At 41.8% G+C, this 21,488-nt stretch overlaps 1 protein-coding gene across 1 annotated transcript in view; it reads right to left on the bottom strand.

The window, feature by feature from the left end:
• LOC115541761 (uncharacterized) overlaps positions 1-21,488 on the bottom strand; it is a 60,656-nt gene that overhangs the window by 29,661 nt on the left and 9,507 nt on the right. Inside the window, exons 4-12 of the mRNA XM_030353604.1 lie at positions 19,079-19,120; positions 18,693-18,878; positions 7,553-7,891; positions 7,335-7,414; positions 6,518-6,631; positions 6,188-6,201; positions 3,714-4,199; positions 3,274-3,423; positions 2,232-2,407 (exon numbers count right to left, since the gene is read on the bottom strand). Of these exons, the coding sequence (XP_030209464.1) occupies positions 2,232-2,407; positions 3,274-3,423; positions 3,714-4,199; positions 6,188-6,201; positions 6,518-6,631; positions 7,335-7,414; positions 7,553-7,891; positions 18,693-18,878; positions 19,079-19,120 (1,587 nt within the window). The remainder of the gene's footprint in view (positions 1-2,231; positions 2,408-3,273; positions 3,424-3,713; positions 4,200-6,187; positions 6,202-6,517; positions 6,632-7,334; positions 7,415-7,552; positions 7,892-18,692; positions 18,879-19,078; positions 19,121-21,488) is intronic.

The raw sequence follows: 21,488 nt of genomic DNA, 5'->3' as shown, positions 1-21,488 counted from the left end.
TGAAAAATCGATCTATCTATCTGTCCGTCCGTTCCGTCCGTCCGTCCGTCCGTCCGTCTGTCCGTCCGTCTGTCTGTCCATCTATCTATCTATTATGGAATCGGGAGCAGCTGGGTATTAAAGATTGCATAAAGTCCACCAAAAATCATGTTCCCTGACAACGTAAAAACATATGCTTAAAGCACTGCAGAAGGAAATCTCAATTCCAGCTGATTAAAGTAGATAAAAAAACACAAACATTACAGGTTAAAGTAACATATAACAACATAATGTCTAATCATTGTTGGAAACGTGGTATAAGCGGAATGTCGCCTTATAGAAAAACTTTACTTTGACTGTGAAATGCAACTTTGACTACCCCTGCATCACCATTCCCGTCATACATTATTTCCAATAAGGGGAAACCCTGTCATGTTGAATTATATAACTCCGATCCTTCATGCAACTTGTTGACATGTCTCACGCAGAGTCAATGAGGAGTGCGATGTTTCGTTGCATACAAGATCTCCGCCGGGGCCTGATAGTAAAACTAGCCGTCACGGCCCGGTAGTAAGTGTATACAAATAGATTGTTGATGGTGGTGCCCACATCATCTGCTGAGGCAGAGCAAATTTTTATTGGGTTATACAGATTGAAGACATGGTTGCGATCAACCTTGATGCAAAAAAAGACTCAATGGCATTGCTGTGTGCCATATTCACCAAGAGAGGCTTGACTGACTGGACTGACAAAAAATTGCCCAGCAGTATGTTTTTGGGTCCTTCAGTGAGTATGCTTAGAGGATCGATTTGTTTGGCTTTTCGTTCATTTATGCAAATATGTTGTTGTTTACTGTAAGAGCCAATATGCCAATAATTGATTTATAATAAATATTTAGTTTAAAATGATTAAAAACTGCTAATAGTAATTTCATGTTAATTCATAATGCGTAAAACTGTTAAAATCTATAATTTAGTGAGGCATAAATGGTAAATATGTTATTCTCAATGTTTTGGGATTTTTACGTAATGACATCACTGTATAGTTATAACGGTAACGGCGGTAACGTAACTCAGTTTGGAGTCTGACATTGATGGAAGCAAAACAGTTTTTGAGCGTGCGTAAGACCATAGTTTATATCGTGTGAAGACGTGTATTTCGTTTGAAGACTTTCAAGTAAACATGTAAAAACGAAGGAACATTGTCTTGTCTTTACGGTCGCGTTGCAAATGCTGTTAGTTGTCTCCAACAAGTGGTACAGAGGAGTAAGAGTGAGACGGAGTGCCACTATATTTACACTTAAATAAAACATTTTGCATAAGGCATGAAGTTTCTGTGGGTGATTGGCATTCCAGACAAATAACAGTTTCATCATATATGGCTGTGTTGATGAAGTAGGCCTTTGTTTAACAATGTTCACCGTTGTTTATCCATGATTTTAAATATGAATTCTCCAATGGCTTTTTAGTGCAAACCATTGGCCCATAAGCTATTAGGCCTACGAAATTAACTACTTGAGCGCTAGTTAAAGCCCAAATTACACAAAAATAACTTATTGAGTTGAAATCACTTGCTGACAGCTTTGTCCCCCCCAGTTCAAAAATCCCATCTGCGCCCCTGCCTGCGTGTGGATGTTACCCTGTGTGTGTGTGTGTGTATGAGTGTGAGTGTGTGTGTGTGTGTGTGTGTGTGTGTGTGTGTGTGTGTGTGTGTGTGTGTGTGTGTGTGTGTGTGTGTGTGTGTGTGTGTGTGTGTGCGTGTGTGCGTGCGTGTGTGTGTGTGTGTGTGCGCAAAGTTCCTTTTCTATCACCTGACTGTGGAGGTGGGGCGGCGTCTGGCCTGCAGGGGGAGTATGGAGCACCGGGTCTGCTGGGGTGATGGGGTCTGACTGCTGACAGTTGTCTGCAATCGGACCCAATCAGGAAGTGTGTATTTATGTGCCTGCTTGTCATGCAGTCAGGTGTTGAGAGAGAGAGAGGGAAGACACTCTCTGTGAGCCAGGGAGAGCGTCATAAGTGCTGGAGACGGACGGAATACACACAGAACTTTGTCCTTTTATTGCATGTGGATTGTTTGTTAACCCGAAGGGGAAATAAACGGGAGTTCGCTCCTTTTCCTTCAAAGAACTGTGTCCTGACACCGCTGAACCCGTTACACTGGAGCCCAATGTGGGGCGGAGTCAAGTATGGATCCATCATCATTGGCCAGTGTCCTCGGACACCTGGCACAAAGAGCGGAGCGACAGACCCAACTGCAGCAGGCCCAGAACGAGGTCCTGGTGGAGCTGGCCCGCTCCTTGGCCACCAACCGGGAGGCCATGCGGGAGCTACTCGGCTCCGGAGAACGCGGCGGGTGGTGCGCCTCCTGCACTGAGTGCCAGTTGGTGAATCCCCCCGCCATCCCCAGGGCTCCCTTGCGGCCCCTTCCCCTGGTGGAGGCCCCATTCGATCTCGTGGGCATGGACATTATCGGGCCATTAGAACGTTCCGCACAGGGGTATCGATTTGTGTTGGTCCTGATCGACTACGCAACCCGATACCCGGAAGCAATTCCGTTGCGCAATATCTCTGCGAAGAGTGTTGCGCAGGCGTTGTTTCATGTGGGAATCCCAAAAGAGATTCTCACTGACCAGGGCACCAATTTCTTGTCACGCACGATGAAGGAACTTTACGGGTTGTTGAAGGTCAAGGCCATCCGCACGAGCGTCTATCACCCAGCCACTGACGGCTTGTGTGAGAGGTTTAACCAGACGTTAAAGTCCATGATCCGGAAGTTTGTACTGGAGGATGCTCGAAATTGGCATCAATGGCTAGACCCTCTGTTGTTTGCGGTGCGGGAAGTTCCTCAGGCTTCCACAGGGTTTTCCCAGTTCGAGTTGCTTTATGGGCGCAGGCCCAGGGGCGTCCTGGACCTCATTATAGAAAACTGGGAGGAGGGGTCCAGCGACAGTAAAAACTAAATCCAGTACGTCATGGACTTGCGTGCAAAGCTCCACTCACTCTGGGTAATGTCACGTGAGCATTTGCACCAAGCCCAGGAGAATCAGAAACGCCTGTACGACAGAGGGACTAGATTACGCGATCTTACACCGGGGGATAAGGTCCTCGTTCTGCTGCTCACCTCTAGCACCAAATTACTTGCGAAGTGGCAAGGTCCCTTTGTGGTCACACGGCGAGTCGGACGTGGATTACGAGGTAGTGCGGCCGGACCGGGGCGACTCCTGACAGATCTACCACATCAATCTGCTCAAAAGGTGGATTGATGTGGTCCCGGTCGCGTCCGCCACGACACTACCGGAGGGAGAGGAGTTCGGACCGGAAGTCCCTACTCCTGAAGTCACTACGCCTGTCCCTCTGGTCGGCCGAGGAGAGGATCTGTCGGGGAGTCTGGCGGCGGACGTGGGCAGTCTGCAGCTCCAGTTCGCCGACGTCTTTTCGCCCCTGCCTGGTCGCACCCCGTTAATAACTCACAACATCGAGACGCAAACCCGGGTTAACGGTGCGGACACGTCCCTACAGGCTGCCCGTCCACAAGCAAGACGCGAAGCCAACCCGAAGAAGTGCGTGATCGGGCGGAGGGAGATTCAGTATCTGGGGTTCCACCTGGAGCGGGGGAAGGTCCGGCCGCAGGTCTGTAAGACCGCGGCGCTCGCCGCCTCCCCTCGACCCAGGACCAAGAAGGAGGTGAGGCGGTTCCTGGGGCTGGCGGGTTACTATCGGCAGATCGTGCCGAACTTCTCCGGGCCCCAGATACAGTCCAGTGTGGGGAAGCAGTCCTGTGTGCTCCTAATTTTGCTCTCCCTTTCTCCGTCCAGGCAGACGCGTCGGATAGGGGGTTGGGCGCGGTCCTGACCCAGCAGGTGGAGGGGGCCGACCGCCCGGTGCTGTACCTGAGCCGCAAGCTGTCGGACCGCGAGGGTCGGTACAGCACGGTAGAGAAGGAGTGTCTCGCCATCCGGTGGGCGGTCGGTGCCCTTCGCTACTACCTGCTGGGTCGCCAGTTCACCCTCTACTCCGACCACGCCCCCCTCCAGTGGCTCCACCGGATGAAGGATGCCAACGCGAGGATCACCCGGTGGTACCTCGCGTTGCAGCCTTTCAATTTCCGGGTGGCCCACAGGCCGGGGGCGCAGATGGTCGTGGCAGAGTAGGTTTACGGCCGGATGGGTCCCCGGCCTGTGTCGGGCAGTGGGGGTATGTGGAGGTGGGACGGCGTCTGGCCTGCAGGGGCAGTATGGAGCACCGGGTCTGCTGGGGTGATGGGGTCTGATTGCTGACAGGTGTCTGCAATCGGACCCAATCAGGAAGTGTGTATTTATGTGCCTGCTTGTCTTTCAGTCAGGTGTTGAGAGAGAGAGAGGGAAGACGCTCTCTGTGAGCCAGGGAGAGCGTCATAAGTGCTGGAGACGGACGGAATACACACGGAACGTTGTCCTTTTATTGCATGTGGATTGTTTGTTAACCCGAAGTGGAAATAAACGGGAGCTCGCCTTCAAAGAACTGTGTCCTGACTCCGCTGAACCCGTTACACTGACGTAATAAGTATTAGGTGAATAGGTCGCATTCAGGTGTTTATTGCACTCACGCGTTGGCCTTTTACATGCCCATTTTGTGTTGTGTATTAATGTCAGCTCATCGATGTAAGACACATTTGCTGCTGCTGGCACTGTGATCTTTAAACGGACCTAGTAGGTTTGTGTGTGTGTATTTGTGAGAGATAGATGAGAGGATCAGTGTCTCCCCATAACGTCATAATTAATAATCAGGTTGCATTTAGTTGTGCACTATGGTTGGAAACTGAAAAAACCCTAAAAGTTCTTCCGGGACCCTATCGATTTTAGACTGGTTCATCAGTTTCAGTGTTTGTCAATTTGTAGTAGTGGTATTTGTAAGGGACAAGAGTCATGAACAAGTATTGTGTTATGACAACTCAACAAAACATACTATTTGTTCATGAAAAAATGATCGACTAAAGAGCAATTCATAAAGACGAAATGAAGTATATTTAATCTAAAATTACTTACATGATAGTTTTGTCAAAAAAATACAGTTACCGTTATTTTTGTAAAGTCGTTTTAAATTTTTATTTCACTGAATAACACCAAATTTTGTTGATGATGATAAACATAATATGTTCTGCACAATGTGATATATGGAATGAGGCCTAATGTTACCAGTTAAGTGTAAGTGCAATTTAGCTGTGAACAAAATGATGTTACTTATTATTATTACCAATTAAAAATAGTAGATTGTGGAATAAATAACATAGAAATAGCTCATTACAGAAAATAATAAACTTGTGGTCTGTGGTCTGAATAGTATTTGGTCTGGACCGAGTCAACCAAGTTAACCAGGAAAGATCACTACATTATAATTCTGATGTGTGATCAACACAGTGATTGATAAACCATGGATGGAGGAAAACTGAAACAACCCCATAATTCACATATTCAAGCTGGCCTAGAGCTATATATATATAAATCTAAATTAGATTCAGTTTAATCAATTATATGTAAAAAATTAAGGATCCTCCAAAAAAAACATTAAAAAAGCAGTTTAAACATGTTATAACTCAAATAGAAGAACATATTCAAATTAAATGTTAGGCAATGGTGAGATACACCTACGTTAAAGACAAAATCCTAAATAGATAGGTCTAAACTGCTGTCCCAGTCCAGCTCCACTAATAGACTGAAAAACTCTTTCGTCCCTCTGGCCATCAGACTCTAAAACAGCTCCCAGTATAGGCAGGGAGGAAAATAGACAACAACAATGGACATTATATTTATTTATATTTATTTATATTATATTTTTGCACATCCATCGGCACTTTTTTTATGTATGTTTTATGCTGCTACTGGATACTTGAATTTCCCTCGGGATTAATAAAGTATCTATCTATCTATCTCTCTCTCTATCTCTCTATCTCTCTATCTCTCTATCTATCTATCTATCTATCTATCTCTCTATCTATCTAAGCAAAGTAAAATCATGCCAAGTCAATGCTCAGCCCTGAACCTGAATGTGGAGTGGACATGTGTCCCTCAGCAGTCTCTGTAGCTCCAACATTCTGATCAGAAGCTGAGCCTCATATACTCTTTAAGGCTAACCCTTCTTTAGTGACATCATACAGCTACTCAAACTGTATAATTTGTCATGTATAGCAAACTCATGATTATACATTCAGGAACGCAATTACTTCATTATACCTAAATCTGTTACCCTGAAACACAGGATCCAATGCATCCAGAAAACCGAGCTTATCATCTCTTTAAGGTATAAGACACATGTGACCCCATTGGCATGCATGGTCCCTACAAAAATAATTAGTTCTTTGCATCTTCATTCCTGTTATAGTTCTGCTATTCATCCTCAAATGGAATATAATGGGGTTCCTAAGAAAAAAATAGGGGTTTCCTTTCATTAGACTTGAGGTCATCTGCAGACAGACTTTAGATATCTATAATCTACTGATTTGTGATACTATTCAATATTACAGAGGTCTTGGGATTGCACTCGTTCAGAGGATCAGTTTAAACATTGCAGTCTTCTTCCTGACACTGCTCCTTGGTGAAGACCTGTCCGTCAGAATTGGTTCTCCACGTTATCTTATGGTGGTTGCTCAAAGCTGCTTCGTTGAGCAGCTTTTGGGTCTGAAAAAGAAATAACGTTATTTGCAGGGCAGGCAATACCTCATGGAACCATTATGAATATAATAGTTTCAATTATTTGAAAGAAATGACAAAGGCCCAGTTTACATGAGATAAAATCTAGATTCTACAACCCTTTATCTAATTTCTATTGTATCTAGATTTAAAAACTAATCTTTCACACGAAAGGCACAACGGTCTCACCATCTCAGCCTTTTTCCAGTTTACACGTAGGGACAGTTTACGACAGATTCCCGGTTGAAATGGGCGCGCACTCACAGGTTTAAGGTTTGAACCACTGCATGGTATTCTCAATCTTCTTGAATAGGCGGCAACCTTGGTTAATAGTTTACGGTTATTGGATTGATTATTGCCACGAATACATTCCTTATTTGAATGCGATTCGTTTGTCAAATACTCTACCTTGGATTGTTTGTTATGCTTGACCAAAAACGTAAAAGACATCACAGTAAAACAATGGCCATGTACTGCCCGATATTTTACTACAGTAGTCTACAACATTTGGCTTGATATGAATAGGCCCACTTTAAATATGTCCCTTTGTTTTCCAAATAATAACATATTTTGTTGATATTTGAACCGCAAAACTACATATTTCCTAATTTATCTTTCAGAAATCTGGTCTTCGTGTCCCACTCTGCTTTCTAATGGAAGCAGACCACCTAAAAAGGCTGTTACGACTCACTTGTTTTAAGGTGGCAGGGTCATTCAGTTCCTGGATGTCCTCTGAACGCACCTTCACCTTGACAACCCATCTTCTCGTACCTGAGTCTCACGCACACACACACATATTTAAATGCAAGAATGAACATAGAAGAGTTATTACAATGTTTATATTGAACGTATTAGATTTCCTAATAACATGCCTAATACAACTCTAAACCACTTGCAAGAGTTACTTACATGTACAGAAAAACGGATGCAACTCAGCACAGGATCGTTGGTTCAATCCAGCAGAACCTGCGCTAGTCATCACAGCGCAACTTTGAGAGAACAGCGGAACAAATGAATTCTTCTCCCAGAGCCTGAAGGAGGAGTTGCGCTTGTCTGACCAGTGCCACGCATCTTTGAAGAGGCCAATCAAGACATGACCTCCACCAAATGCATCCCAGACAGCCTGGTTCTCCTCTGGGTTCCTGATGCTGACCAGGTCCGTGTAATACTTCCTGCAGTACACCTGCGCACCCGTCCAGCTCAACACCTGTCTAACCATGACGTATTGGTCTCCCCCTTGTTGGTTACCTGAAAAAAGCATTCATTCTTTTGTTTGCATCAAATGCATTTTATAAATTATACACTTGACAATGTGTAAACGGTATGGGTTTTAAGGTGTTGCAGGTGAGATAAGAGTTAAGACATCCTTTCTCTCTCTGCTCCCTCCCGGCATTTCACATACCTTTGATTGACAGACAAGATGTATTCCCTGAACCAATCAGGGAACTAAGAGAGGCTCTTATTGGTCAGAGGGGACCCTGGAGCGTTTTCAAATCGAAATGATCTCATACAGAGGAAGTCGCGGTCAACTAGAAACAGATTGTCTGACAAAAGGCTGTGTCTGACAAATTACTCTCAAAAAGTAGCTTAAATTGTAGTTAGATCTTACCTATAGCACCTTAAAATTGTATAAATTATGAATATATAAATACATTACTATTGAAAGTGTATTGTCCATACTCATGAGTGTATGTTTTCCTTACCATCATAACACATGAAATAGCTGTTTATATTGTCAACAGGGTACCACTTGCCAGATTCGTATTTAATCAAATGACTAGTATTGTCCATTCCAACGAAATTGCGGTAATCTCTCTCTCCCTCTTGGTAGAAGTCCTTGTCTGCCAGTGACCAATGCCACCTTTCAGGACCCCCATGTTGAAGACCGATCCATAGCTCATCAGCTCTGTCTGCATTTAAGGCTAGCAATGACTTCATTGCCCCCATGTCGTCTATGGTGGCCAGGTCATGGCCTCTTTCTCTGCAGTAGCTCTGGGCATCAGACCAGGATTTGGGGGTTTCAATTAAACAGTGTTGGCGGTAGTCAGCACAGAAGGACGGGATACACAGTCCTGGTAGGGGAGAGAATCACATGACTTACTGTGGAATATTTCATATTCATGAACTAATATAAAGTAAATATTAGTAAATATTTTGTTCTGAAGAACCCATTTTACTTTTGAGGCATACACCCATGGGTAACGTAAACAGAAATACACCTACCTGAGATTACAAGAGTTTGTATCCATTCCATTGCATTCATGTCAACGTAACCTAAAATTAATATAAAATTGTCAAGTTAGATCTGCCAATTCACTTACTTTAAGTTTAACATACATCTCCACAATAATAAAGCATTCGAAAAAAGTAGGGATATTTTTGTTAACCATAACCATAACAAAATGTATTATATTAAATCATTATCATTCAGATGGTATCATTTTGTATACTTTCATTTATCAATTAATGTAGGCTGCTACTAAGTGGTACCATTCTCCTCTGCTAACATTATGATCATGCAGTATGTTAGTCACTTACCTTTGGTTATCCTTGTGTGGTGGTCAATAAATCTTCATCACCAGCTTGCTTTACGACTCTCTGGCTTTATCCAAACTTTTGCACAAGATTTATATTCTAGCTCTCCGATTTGAAATGCAAAATAATAGCAAGGAAGTTTGTCGTTGCCATCGAATCCCGAATTTGACTGCTTTGCCTACACTGGAAAAAGGGTTTTAAGCCGTACTTCATCTTATTATTATTTTGTAATTCAATTCAAATAAACATTTTTTGTTTTATTTTTAAAATAACTTTTTTTTATTTCAAAATACTGTGAAATATAGATATTTTTAATTAGGAGCTCAATTAAGAAATATCCATTTTGACAAATGTAAAATTTTAAGGTTGTGTATTCAACTGATTAATAATTTTGTCATTCAATCCAAATATTTTTTTTTTGTTTTCTTCCTAAAACACTGTTATATTTGATTAGGAGCTCAATTTAGAAATATTTGTTCAGACAAATGTACAATTTCAAGGTTACGTACAAGCCCGCGCATGCGCATTAAATACAAAGACGCTTACGACTACTGGACCAAACCGCAGTGTTGCCAACTTAGCGATTTTGTCGCGACAAGCGACAAATCTAGCTTCTTTTTCAGCTGCTATTGGTGACTTTTGGCGACTTTTTGAGGTGAAAGCACTATCGCTATTACCTCTTCACAACGAGCACCGGGTGCCTGCGCGGCCCCTCCCCCGTCTCAACGCACTTGCAGGCAGCTCAGTCCTCGTGGTAAAAAGCAAACTCAGGAACCGGATGTCCTTGCAGACCTTAAACTCCATCCTATACATCCGATATGGATTAAAGCAGAGTGGATTAAAGTCCACCAAAAATCATGTTCCCTAACAACGTAAAAACATATGCTTAAAGCACTGCAGAAGGAAATCTCAATTCCAGCTGATTAAAGTAGATAAAAAAACACAAACATTATAGGTTAAAGCAACATATAACAACATAATGTCTAATCATTGTTGGAAACGTGGTATAAGCGGAATGTCGCCTTATAGAAAAACTTCACTTTGACTGTGAAATGCAACCTTGACTACCCCTGCATCACCATTCCCGTCATACATTATTTCCAATAAGGGGAAACCCTGTCATGTTGAATTCTATAACTCTGATCCTTCATGCAACTTATTGACATGTCTCACGCAAAGTCAATGAGGAGTGCGATGTTTCGTTGCATACAAGATCTCCGCCGGGGCCAGATAGTAAAACTAGCCGTCACGGCCCGGTAGTAAGTGTATACAAATAAGGTTTGCAAATATCCTTCCTTCCAGTTTGCCTTTTTTTGTTTTAGGTTGAATACATGGTTTAAGGAATACAACCATGTATTGTTCTATAACACGTCTATGTTGAATAATCGATTGTGATTGTTGATTGTTATTTCTAATCATATAAACATGACCACATGTGTATGATGCATCGATTGTGAAATTCTGGGCCGATACGATGTTTAAATTAACAATTTGGCCGACAGCCGATGCCGATGTTTTATTTTTTTTTGTTGTTGTTGTTGTTGATGTTATTTATTCCCCCTTTCGTGCCAGGGAAACTACACCTAACCCCTCACGCACGCACGCACGCAGACACGCGCCTCTTACACACACACACACACACACACACACACACACACACACACACACACACACACACACACACACACACACACACCCTGGCAGAGACCCTCCTATCGTCGAAACTGCCCCTCCGGAAGATTAAGTTGATCTCCTTTTCAACGATCAAGACTACTGCTCTGTCCCTGAACCGGCTGCCATGGATATGTCCGCATCCACTGCTGAAAGCGTCTCAAATGAAGTACAGGAGCTGAGAAAGGAGCTACAGGAGTTACGTCTCTAGCGAGAGTTTGGACTGCAGCGGTGTGCTGGCTCCGACGCAGGCATCCGAATTTACATTTACATTTACATTTAGGGCATTTAGCAGACGCTTTAATCCAAAGCGATTTACCATAAGTAGTCTACATTTGTCATAAGAAGTGCATCATTATATCGCTTACACAAGGGTCAAGTCACCTTTTCACAGTCACATTTTTTGTATTAGCCTATGTCATCAGCCTGGTCCCCATGTGACGGGGATATGTGTCAGGCAGGGACATTGTTGGTAAGAAAATAGCTTTACGTTACAGATTAATATTGTTATTATTTCTTAATAGGTCTATGTGAAATGATAAATAGCACACAAGTAGTGGCATGTTGAGAGATGGTGTAATTGGAGTTGGGGATGTCCATGTCTTATCAGAATTTATATATATGAATGTGACCGCACCAATAGTACAGAAACAAACAATATTTATAATACAGATTTGTGTAAAGACTTACAGAGACGTGTTTCCAGTTTTTTTCTACAAATTTTATTTTTAAATAGTTGAAAAAAGTCATGTTATTATTCTATGAGATGAAAATAGGAGCACTGAAGCGACAGCGCCAGAATGTGACCGTCTCCAACTCCACCAATGCTGGTCCTACAACAAAAATACTATTAATAAACAATTGGAAAAATGTATGAATTGATAACACCCTACTTATCTGCATGCAAGTAGGCCTACACACGGCAAACCACCAAACCGCGCCTCCCAAAGATACGGCCCGGACAGGAACACTAACGGTATAGGCTGCAGTATGACTTTTACAGAATTTGAGGGAAAAATAAAACGTTACAGAAAACTAAAAACGAAATAAACTAGGCCGCCCGCTACTTAAAGGGCTTTGAGTGTGAGAAAAGTGCTATACAAAAAACAAGTATTTTTATAATTATTATTAGGGGTCCGAGCAACGAAGCTGCTTGGTCCCCTATTGTACCCTATTGAGGAAAAGGGGCTAGACTTAGGATAACGCTTGTAGGACCTATAGTAACTGAGTAGAAGTAAACGACGAACTGGCGCCGGCTGATTGGAGATCCCCGGCTGAGGTAGGGACCGGTGATTGTAGATTGCAGACAGGTGTGTAGAGGGAGTGAGGACCAGTGGCGCCAAGCGGCCACTAGATGGGGGTGTTGTACCGTGTGGCAGGACGTGGCGTAACACGTCCCTGCTACCAGCTTCATGATTATGACTGTATATGCCACAGACAAATAGAGTGGTATTGTTAACTATTACAAATGCATGTTTTACTGTTTAGATTAATATTGCCTTTACAGGGCTCATCTCTAAAACACATGTGGTAAGTCATGGCGATTTAAGATCAAGGGTAAACAGGGCGATGAATGGATTTGTATCAAAGACCTCACTTCATATAACTAATGTGTAATATGTTACCCTTTTGTAAGTAATGCTTGAATTACTGTGTAGAATGTATTGTGGGCACCTTCGGTGGTAAGATAAACGTTAATGTGATTGTGCAAGGAATTCACCGATTTTGGGGTTACCTCACAGAGCCTGGGCCACATGGGTCAGTTCTTTGCAAACCAACTCAGGTTCTGAGCAGTTCTCTCGTATAGACCGTGGGTTCTATCCACGACACCATCTTGAAATTTCAAGTGGCTGTGAGTTTCTTGTCAAATTACCCTTTGAGATGACTCATGGCAATTGTCATGCTTGTATCGCCAACTAAATGATTTATTAACCCTAACTGCTCCACTAAGGTGGTAGCCATCTTGAAAAATGCCCGCCATCTGGACATTTCTGGTAGCTGTGGGTGGCTGTCAATTGACCCACAGAAACTGCTCATGCCCATTTTCAAACTTGTATCACCAAATAAACGATTTTAGTATATGCTACACGTGAACCTCCTAAGATGGCGCAATTTGATTGGTTCGCTATCTCGGGATATTGGGCAATATCCCATGATTGAGATCTCAAACTCGGGATATTGTTTTCATCACAAAATGTCCCGCTTTGTTCGCTAATAAAAACCGGAAAAAAGTGTTATCTTGTTTATTTATTTATTTTATCCGCCAAAAGCAAAGTGAATAGTGGGGAATAGCCCCTGAATCCGAAAGTCGAGGGGGCTGTTTACTATCACCGCACTGCTCCACTAAGGTGTCGACCTTCTTCAAAAATGGCTACCATCTTGACTTTTCTAATGTCTTGGACAATATATGTACTTGTCTTGTCATGTGACCCATGGAGACTGCTCATGCCAATTTTCAGGCTTGTTTCACAAATTGAAAGATTGTAGCACTTATCTGCACCACTAATAACCCGTATGGTTGCAAACAGACTAACCCCTAAAAGTTCTTCCAGAAAACCTATCGATTATAGAATAGTGTATTAGTTTCAGTGTTAGTTTGTACATTTGTAGAAGGGGTATTTGTCAGGGGCAAGAGTCAAGAACAAGTATTGTGTTATGACAACTTAGCAAAGCATACTATTCGTTCATAAAAATGTATAGACTACAGAGCAATTCACAAAGATGAAAAACAAAATGCATTAATTACTTTATTTTAGTTTTGTTTCAAATTGTATTTCAGTGAATAACTCCTAGTTTGTGTTCATGATAATAATTCCTGAGGGGTATTCCACGAACAGAGGTTTAACAAACACAGAGTTAGCGCTGAACTCGTTGATTGACCCTGTGGCAACTAAAACAGAGCTGTCCGTTCCACCGCACGGGTTATGCATTAGTTCAATCAACACGGGGTTGGTTTAACACAGGGTGGTGCGCGTCCACGCAAACCTATGAAGACGTGATGTATAGTTCATGGTAATCCTGATCGATACGTTTATTTCAATGAAGTGGAATTCCAGGTTCTCCTGGAGAGCTATGACGAGGAGAAGGACATTATCACAAGAAAAGGGAACGCTAAAGCCTCTGCGAAAGTTACATGTCAGAAGCATGATCCTTAATATTTGAGCCATGAATCCATTATTATCGCAGTTAAGCACCCTTTTCTTCCAAAAAAATATGTATATAAAAAGATATATATATAATAGGCTATGTACTGCGATGGCTCCCGAGCGGTCAGCGGATCAAATAAAAAAAAATGAAGTAGCCTAGGTTTAAAAACATCAAACAAACTGGTAAGCTTTTCCCACCATCGTATTGGCCTACATAGGCTATATTTTGTCAGTCCAATTGTCATACCATATTTGTCACTCCTGCATTTAAATAAGCCCTTTTTTTAAAGCCAATCGTCAAAAGGCAGACAGTCGGCACACTGGATCTGGCCCTCAAATTGTCTTGACCCTGGTGGAGGAGCTGGCAATAGATATAAATTCAGGGCACCCTAGCATGGAGGGGGTAGGCTACCTGGAGGTACCTCCTCAGAGAGTCAGGGGCCATGTGGGTACCCCACTGGTTGAACGTAGGTTTTTCTGTTTTTCTTGTATATTCGATTTTCGTTTGTCTTCGAAGTAACGCATGCAAACCGTGTACGAGGCCACAGCGCAAATGTTCCAAATGTTTTATTTTGGTAACTGGGTAGAAAACCTAAGAGTGACAATTCATTAACTTCACAGATCAAGATGGATTAGTGCTTTTAATGGAGCTGCCGTCTACGATCGAACCTTCTGTAAGTCTGTTGTAAGCGCCTCTCGGCATACTTGGCCAATATTGCTCTTTGTATGATAGGAGGCAGATGAAAATCTTGGTCCGGACGTGGATGGTTCATCTGAAAGGACAGATATGTGCTCAGCATCTCCAACATTATAGAGAAAATTACCATTTGCAAAAAAACGGAGGACTACGCAAATAGTCTGGAGTGAACTGAGGCCAGGTCCTCCTCGATTGGTAGTGTTGGCCATGTAAGGCTGGAGAAGACTATTTAAATATATTAAAGATTTTCGCAAGAATCTACATCTCTCCAGCAAAAAGTCTTCCAGATATGCCAAGATGTCGAGCCGTGGTCTTATTAATCGCTCCCGGTAGATTGCACGAATAATTTGCGCTCCGATATCAACAGGCCTCTCATCAAAAGGGCATGCCATTATGAACACATGACATCTGCGGGGAACGCAGGTTTAAATACCCAAAACTGGTTTATGATGCAAAACCTGCGCGGACCAGGTTTGATTCAGAGCATATGTTTCTATAGTAACTAACTAACATACCATGTTCATTTTGCAACGGAAAACCTAGGGTTACCGCAAACCCTGTTAACATACCCGGTTATGTGATAAAACCGGCTTTTTGGAATACCCCTCTGAACAGTGAATTATGTTATTTATTATTATTACCAATTTAAATAAATACATTTTGGAATATATAACACGGAAATAGGCCATTACAGGAAATAATGAACTTGACTGTAGTATGTGGTCTGGCCCGAGTCTGACCGATTAGATCCTGGGTCTGGGTGAGGCAGCATACCTGCTAGTAGTGGGGTTAAACATCATCCGCCTGTGTCCTGGTTTTAAAGCCACCTAGGTGGGGTGTGGCAGCCACCAATGTAGCATGTGGCAGGGACATTGTTACAATGCATTATAATCATCAAGACCAATATGAAATCCTAAACTGAATCGAAGAATTTAATTGCTTCCCATTCAATATTTGTGCATTTTAATTTGGAGATCAGCCAACCGAAATCTCAGAGAATAAGTTGGGAGTTCCAGAGTATAGAGGCAGAGGGACCTTAATACCTTATTGAAAAGTCAACCAGGAAAGATCAATAGATTATAATTCTGATGTGTGATAAACAGCGATTAATAAACCATGGATGGATGAAAACTGCAACAATTTAGGCCAATATTTCTCATAACAAATCTTGCCTTGAGCTATAATCTAAATTTGATTCAGGTTAATCAGTATGTATCAAATCAAACAATCAATAAACAATCAAACAAAATCAAACAATCCTCCACAAAAAATTATTTAAACATCTTATAACTCAAATCAAAGAACATATTCAATGAAATGTTAGCCAATGGTGAGATACACCTACGTTGAAAGACAAAATCCTAACTAGATAGATCGAAACAAAGTTAAAGCATGAAAAAGTCAAGTCTCAGCCCTGACCTGAATATGTGGAGTGGACATGTGTCCCTCAGCAGTCTCTGTAGCTCCAACATTCTGCTCATATACTCTTTAAGGCTAACCCTTCTTTAGTTACATCATACAGCTAGCCAAACTTAAGAATTGGTCATATATAGCAAATTCATGATTATACATTCAAGAAACGCAATTACTTCATTATACCTACATAATGTTGCCCCTGAAACACAGGATCCGATGCATCCAGAAAACCGAGCTTATCATGTCTTTAAGGTATAAGACATGTGACCCCATTGGCATTCATGGTTCCTACAAAAATAAATAGTCCCTTACATCTTCATTCCTGTTATGGTTATGCTGTTCATCATCAAATTAAATATAAATAGGTTACTGAGAAAAGGGTTACTGATTACTGATTTCCTTTCAGCAGAATTGAGGTCATCTGAGGACAGACTTTTGATATCTATAATCTACAGATTTGTGAGACTATTCAATATTACAGAGGTCTTGGGATTGCACTCGTTCAGTGGATCAGTTTAAACATTGCAGTCTTCTTCCTGACACTGCTCCTTGGTGAAGACCTGTCCGTCGGAATTGGTTCTCCACGCTATCTTATGGTGGTTGCTCAAAGCCGCTTCGTTCAGCAGCTTTTGGGTCTGAAAAAAAACAAAAACGTTATTTGCTCTAGAGCAGGCAATACCTCATGGAACCATTATGAATATAACAGTTTAAATTTTCTGATTAAAAACAATGACAGAGGCCCTGCTTACATAAGACAAAATCTAGATTCTACAGCCCTTAATCTTATTTCTATTGTATCTTAAAAACTCATCTTTTACACGAAAAGCACCCCGGGCTCTCAACCGTCTCAGGCTCACAGGCTCACTCACAGTTTAAGGTTTGAACCACAGCATGGTACTCACATCTCCTTGAATAGGTGGCAACCTTGGTTAATAATTTACGGTGATTGCATTGATTAATGCCACGAATACATTCCTTAGTTGAATGTGATTCCTTTGTCAAATACTCTACCCTGGATTGTTTGTCGTGCTTTACCAAAGCTTAAAAGACATCACAGTAAAACAATGGGCATGTACTGCCCAATATTTTACAACGCTAGTCACTACATTTGGCTTGATATGAATAGGCACACCTTAAATATGTCCCTTTGTTTTCCAAATAACATATTTCATTTATATATGAAATCTGGTCTTCGTGTCCCACTCTGCTTTCTAATGGAAGCAGACCACCTAAAGGCTGTTACGACTCACTTGTTTTAAGGTGGCAGGGTCATTCAGTTCCTGGATGTCCTCTGAACGCACCATCGCCTTGACAACCCATCTTCTAGTACCTGAGACTCACACACACACACACACACACACACACACACACACACACACACACACACACACACACACACACACACACACACACACACACACACACACACACACACACACACACACACACACACTTTAATGCAACAATGAACATAGAAGAGTTCTTAAAATGTTTATATTGAATGTATTCGATTTCCTAATAACATAGCCTAGGCCTAATACAACTCCAAGACACTCACAGGAGTTACTTACATGTACAGAGAAACGGATGCAACTCATCACAGGATCGTTGGCTCCATCGTCCAGGACCTTTGCCTGTCATCACAGCGCAACTTTGAGGAAAGAGGCCAACAAATGAATCTTGATCCCAGTGTCTGAAGGAGGAGTTGCGCTTGTCCGACCAGTGCCACGCATCTTTGAAGAGGCCAATCAAGACATCATACGGACCAAGTCTCTCCGCGACTGCCTGGTTCTCCTCTGGGTTCCTGAGGCTGACCAGGTCCGTGTGGTGACTCCTGCAGTACAACTGCGTCCCCGTCCAGCTCATCACCTCTCTAACCAAGACATATCGGTGTCCACCTTGTCTGTTCCCTGAATAGTGCATTCATTCCTTTGTTTGTATCAAATACATTTCATAAATTATACGATTAAAAATGTATCAACGTTATGGGATTTAAGGTGCAGTAAGTGAGATGAGAGTTGTATAGAGGGAGCAGAAAAGAGCAGAACAGGAGACATCCCCTCTGCTCCCTCCCTTCATTTCACACACCTTTGATTGACAGACAAGATGCATTCCCTGAACCAATCAGGGAAGAGAGGCCCTAATTTGTCAGAGACGCCCCGGGAGCGTTTTCAAATCGAAATGATCTCATGCATAGAAAGGCGTGGTCAACTAGAAACAGATTCTCACAGCACACTAATAGCTGACAGATGGCTAGGCCATATCTGACAAATTACACTCAAAAAGTAGCTTAAATTGTAGTTAGATCTTACCTACAGCACCTTAAATTGTATCGATTATGAATAAATACATTATTATTGAAAGTGTATTGTCCATACTCATGAGTGTATGCTTTCCTTACCATCATAACACACAAACCAAATGCGTGTATTGTTATTAGTGTTCCACATGCCAAATTCGTGAATAACATAACGACTGGTATTGTCCATCCTTCCGAAATTGCGGTAATCTCTCTCTCCCTTTTGGTAGAATTCTTCGTCTGCCAGCGACCAATGCCACTCTTCAGGACCCCCATAATGAAGACCGATCCACAGCTCATCAGCTCTGCCTGCATTCAAGGCCAGCAGTGACTTCATTGCCCCCATGTCGTCTATAGTGGCCAGGTCATGGCCTCTCTCTCTGCAGTAGCTCTGGGCATCAAACCAGGATTTGGGGGTTTCAATTAAACAGTGTTGGCGGTACTCTGCACAGAAGGACGGGATACACAGTCCTGGTAGTGGAGATAATCATATGACTTACTGTGAAATATTTTCATATGCATAAACACCAATGGGAAAGATGCCCACATAGCTGGTGTACTTGTATTGTAAAGTAAGTAAATATTAAATGTTATTAAATATTTTGTTCTGAAAAACACATTTTACTTTCGATGCATACACCCATGGGTAAAATAAACAGAAAAACACCTACCTGAGATCAGAAGAGTTTGCATCCATTCCATTGCATTCATATCTGCATAACATATAATTAATTAAAAATTGTCAATAACGTTAGATCTTACAATTCACTTACTATTAGTTTAACATACTTCTCCATAATAATGAAGCTTTAGAAAAAAGGGATATTTTTGTTATTGGATAACCATAACAAAATGTATTATATGATATCATTATCATTCAGGTGGTATTATTTTCTATACTGTCAATAATATTCAGAACATTATGATCATGCATCATGGAAGACACTTGCCTTTGGCCGTTCTTGCGTGGTGATTAATGAATCTTCATCACTGACTATATACGACTCTTTATTCTAGCTCTCCGATTTGAAATGCAAAATAAAGATTTAGCCAGGAAGGTCATCATGCCCTTCTAATCCCGATTTGACTGCTTTGCCTGCCTTGACGCTATCCACAACTTTCGCCCATTCTAGCTCTCAGATTTGAAATGCTAAATAACGCGTTGGCCAGGAAGTTCATCGTGCCCATCTAATCCCGAATTTGACTGCTTTGCCTGCCTGTGAGTCAGGGCATAACCTGCTCATTAAAGTAGAGCAAACCTACATTATAGATTAAAGTATCATAACATAATATATAATCATCATCGTTGATAGGAAGACGAACAGAGATCTCGCCAACTAACAAACATCTGTGAATTTCTAAAAGCAAGTGTTGAGTGTGTGGTTAAAGGCAGGTTCAACCTGCCTCACCTGGCCCAAGTCGAACTGATTAGACTCTGGGGCTGGGTGAGTATGCACACCTGTTTGGACAAAAAAAATGTGCACAGGTAAAACCAGCCATCAACACACACTCTCGGGAGATCTTATACATGGCAGCATGTTACATCTGCTCTGTGAATCATTTATGCTTCAAACGCTGCAATATATCTGTTTCAACCTCATCCCCTGTGTTCAGGATTCGGAGGAGCCCAGAAAAGACAACCAGGAGGTGTTTGGCAGCAGACACTGCTTCAGGAAGTTACCAGTTTGAAAAGCTTCTAACAGACCTATGGATCTTAAATTTGACAGGAAATGACGTTTGACAACATTCCCTCCACCCCAACACACCTTCCTAATGAAAGAAGGATAGAGCTTTCAAAAATATTGGAAATGGATGTTCATTCGTGATCTATAAGTCGAGCTGGCGTTGACTGTAAATAGTTCTCTGGTTGATGTTCTTGAAAGAGGATTTCAAGTCAAAGTTCCACTTTAATGTGGGATCAGTTCATGCATGACTTTTCTGTGGGTTGTTTTATGTAAGCTCCTGCACCAAACACATTTTCTGTGGCTTTGTCCCTGCGTGTGCATGTTACCCTGTGTGTGTGAGTGTGAGTGTGAGTGTGTGTGTGTGTGTGTGTGTGTGTGTGTGTGTGTGTGTGTGTGTGTGTGTGTGTGTGTGTGTGTGTGTGTGTGTGTGTGTGCGTGCGTGCGTGCGTGCGTGTGTGTGTGTGATAGCGCAAAGTTCCTTTTCTATCACCTGACGTAATAAGTATTAGGTGAATAGGTCGCATTCAGGTGTTTATTGCACTCACGCGTTGGCCTTTTAAATGCCCATTTTGTGTTGTGTATTAATGTCAGCTCATCGATGTAAGACATATTTTCTGCTGCTGGCACTGTGATCTTTCAACGGACCTCGTAGGTTTGCGTGTGTGTATTTGTGAGAGATAGATGAGAGGATCAGTGTCTCCCCCATAACGTCATAATTAATAATCAGGTTGCATTTAGTTGTGCACTATGGTTGGAAACTGAAAAAACCCTAAAAGTTCTTCCAGGACCCTATCGATTTTAGATTGGTTCATCAGTTTCAGTGTTATGTTGTCAATTTGTAGTAGTGGTATTTGTAAGGGAGTCATGAACAAGTATTGTGTTATAACAACTCAACAAAACATACTATTTGTTCATGAAACGACTATAGAGCAATTCATAAAGACGAAATGAAGTATATTTAATCTAAAATTACTTCATGATAGTTTTGTCAAAACAATACAGTTACCGTTATTTTTGTAAAGTCGTTTTAAATTGTTATTTCACTGAATAACACCAAATTTTTGTTGATGATGATAAACATAATATGTTCTGCACAATGTGATATATGGAATGAGGCCTAATGTTACCAGTTAAGTGTAAGTGTAATTTAGCTGTGAAGAAAATGATGTTACTTATTATTATTACAAAATAATAGATTGTGGAATAAATAACATAGAAATAGGTCATTACAGAAAATAATGAACTTGTGGTCTGAATAGTATTTGGTCTGGACCGAGTCAACCAAGTTAACCAGGAAATATTACTACATTATAATTCTGATGTGTGATCAACACAGTGATTGATAAAGCATGGATGGAGGAAAACTGAAACAACCCCATAATTCACATATTCAAGC

Source organism: Gadus morhua, chromosome 4 (genome assembly GCF_902167405.1).
Source record: "Gadus morhua chromosome 4, gadMor3.0, whole genome shotgun sequence".
Taxonomy (NCBI): Eukaryota; Metazoa; Chordata; class Actinopteri; order Gadiformes; family Gadidae; genus Gadus; species Gadus morhua.
Note: the sequence above shows the minus strand (reverse complement) of the source record. Positions and strands in the feature narration are given on the sequence as shown.